This window comes from Microtus ochrogaster, unplaced genomic scaffold (genome assembly GCF_000317375.1).
Source record: "Microtus ochrogaster isolate Prairie Vole_2 unplaced genomic scaffold, MicOch1.0 UNK12, whole genome shotgun sequence".
Classification (NCBI taxonomy): Eukaryota; Metazoa; Chordata; class Mammalia; order Rodentia; family Cricetidae; genus Microtus; species Microtus ochrogaster.
The window spans coordinates 6,564,603-6,567,297 of NW_004949110.1; the positions used below are offsets into that span (position 1 = coordinate 6,564,603).

The 2,695-nt window shown below is 34.8% G+C and overlaps 1 protein-coding gene across 1 annotated transcript in view; it reads right to left on the reverse strand.

Moving 5' to 3' along the window:
- Positions 1 to 2,695, reverse strand: part of Rasa2 (RAS p21 protein activator 2) — a 101,402-nt gene that overhangs the window by 54,796 nt on the left and 43,911 nt on the right. The window contains exon 5 of the mRNA XM_005366673.3: positions 2,379 to 2,455. Within this exon, the coding sequence (XP_005366730.1) occupies positions 2,379 to 2,455 (77 nt within the window). The remainder of the gene's footprint in view (positions 1 to 2,378; positions 2,456 to 2,695) is intronic.

The window sequence follows — 2,695 nt, forward strand, 5'->3', positions numbered from 1 at the left end:
AAAAAAAAAAAAAAAAAAGAGCACCAGAAAGACAAAGTTTTATAAGCTATCCATACAAATTTCTTTAGTCATGTAAGATGTAACTACTGTGGAAAATTGTGCGAAGAGCACAAAGACCTCTTTGCATTACCTTTACAACTTCCTGCAAATCTATTGTATCAAGTTAAAAAAATTTTTTTAAGGGGCTGGAGAGATGGCTCAGTGGTTAAGAGCACTGGCTGCTCTTCCAGAGGTTGTGAGTTCAATTCCCAGTAACCACATGGTGGCTCACAACCATCTGTAATGAGATCTGGAGCCCTCTTCTGGCATGTAGGCATACATGGAGGCAGAATGTTGTATACATAATAAATAAATAAATAAATCTTTAAAAAATTTTTAAGTAAATGTTCAAAATTGAAATCTAGTCCCCAAACTTAAGAGTGTGAAGTTGGGTTTATTTAACCAGCATGTGCATTGATTGAGTTATCTGGAAAAGGGGGGGGGGGAGGATTGGAGTTTTAAGTTTGGTTCAGTGGTAGAATTTAACTGTGTGTGCCTGGCACCAGGAAACAACATTAGAAAGAAGATTCACTACTATTATAGTCAACAATATGAATGAATATCAAAAGGAGTATACTAAGTAAAAATAAGCCAGACACAAAAGACCACATGTATTATATGAGTCTATCCAAATGACATCCAGGAAAAAGCAAAAAGCCACAGATACAGAGATGAAACTGTGGTTGTCTAGAGCTGGGTGTGAGGAAGAGGGAATTGAATTACATCTATGAATGCCTTTTATTATAATTTCTTCTTTTGAAACTATGCTAATTGTCTACATTCTCAAAAATAAAACCAGGAAGCTAGAAAGATGGCTTAGCAAATAAAAACCCCTTGATTCTCTTCCAGAGGACCCCAGTTAGATTCCAGGTACACATATCAGGTGGCTCACAACAACCTCCAACTTCAGGGGTCCAACACTGCTGACCTTTGCAAACACTTAGACATGCTTGACATATACCCATAAATACACACATGTAATACACATAAATAAGTAAAAATAAACAAATATACCTTAAAAAAACCTAAACCTAAAATGGTATGTAAATAAAACAAACTAATCTGACTAACAGTACTTCAAATGACTACAACAACCAAACTCAAGCAGGAAAGGAAGTAGGCTGTTAATTTAGGGGTAAAATCTGCAAACAAATCTTGGAATGTCTTTTTCTTTTTCTGTTGAGAAAGGGTCAATATAATCCTGGCTGTCCTAGAATCTCTATGTAGACCTTGCTGCCTGAAACTCACAGAGATCCACCTCCTCTGATTCCCGAGTACTAGGATTAAAGGCATGCACCACAACACTTGGTTTAGATCTATAGTTAACAGGCTAACTATTGAAAAATCAATAAAACAGAAACCATAAGCAAATAACAACAAATTTTTACTGTTCTTATTAAATCTATTTAAAAGCTTTCTATTATGAAATTCTTAGAAAAATGCTGTAATAGGTATATTGTTTTGGCAATTCATACATACATGGCAATCTCTTAGTCTCTTTTTATTATTTATGCATCAAGACAGCTAATAAAAGCAGAAAAAATTAAACATCTAAGATCATATGTAATATTAGTCAGTACAGACTAATACAGAAAGGCAATGCCTTGAAAATTGGGGGTTTTCGTCATTAGGAGAGTAAATTATAGTTTGGAGCATCAATAGGTAAGTAACAACCTCTCTATTTCCTTGCTCTGAGGTATATGGGGTATGTACCTGATAATTTCAGGGTTATTCAGTTATCAACTGAGGCAAAGAAACAGGGCTCCAGAATGAAGGAGTCTTGGTAGTTTGCTGATAAACTAGGGTACGGATCTGAAGGGGAGGGAAGAAGCAGAAGACTAGGCTAGAACAGAGATTTTACAGAGCAGTCAGAATGATAAAGAATACCAAATCTGCAGGAAAAGTGCTGGCAACCCTAGGGGGTCCACTTAGAGCGTTTTGTGTCGTGTGTGTGTGTGTGTGTGTGTGTGTGTGTGTGTGTGTGTGTGTGTAGTGTCTTGAGTTCTTCAAAAAGATATCCTCTAGAAACAATTTCCAAGTCTCCAATGCTAGGAAGTCACGGGCTCTTGCCTATGACATGGACATACCTTAATGCTTATAGAGATGTGTCATTTAACCCATAATCAATAAAAATTAGTTAAGTACATAATGACTTGCCATAACTTGAGTGGACCAGATGAAAAATAAACTGGATTATCAGCTTGGTAAAGAAATGTTAGATGAGAGTTTCATTTTGAAGTTTCTGAAATACTTAAAATAATAAGTTGGTCTAAGAATGTAAAATAGAGAATTATTTCTAGCTAATTTAGGCAAAAAAATAAAAATAAAGATATGCTTACTGTACAACAAGCTGCTGGCACACAGTTCCATTCTCTGTTATCAGTTCATTCAGTTTTAATTCAAGGTGAACTTTCCCCTATGACAAAAAAAAATCATAAACTGAACAGTCTATTTTGCTAACAAAATATTACAATGTACTTTTGTCACACATATTTAATTATTCACTAACTACTCTCATATGGCTCTGAATATACTTAGCTGTTAAATGCCTAATAGCCAACAATGTATATATATCAAAGTTTAGAAAGAAAACAGTCTAATACCTGTATTAAATACAAGACAAAAATTTGTGAACTTCATGCCCTTTTTTTTTTTT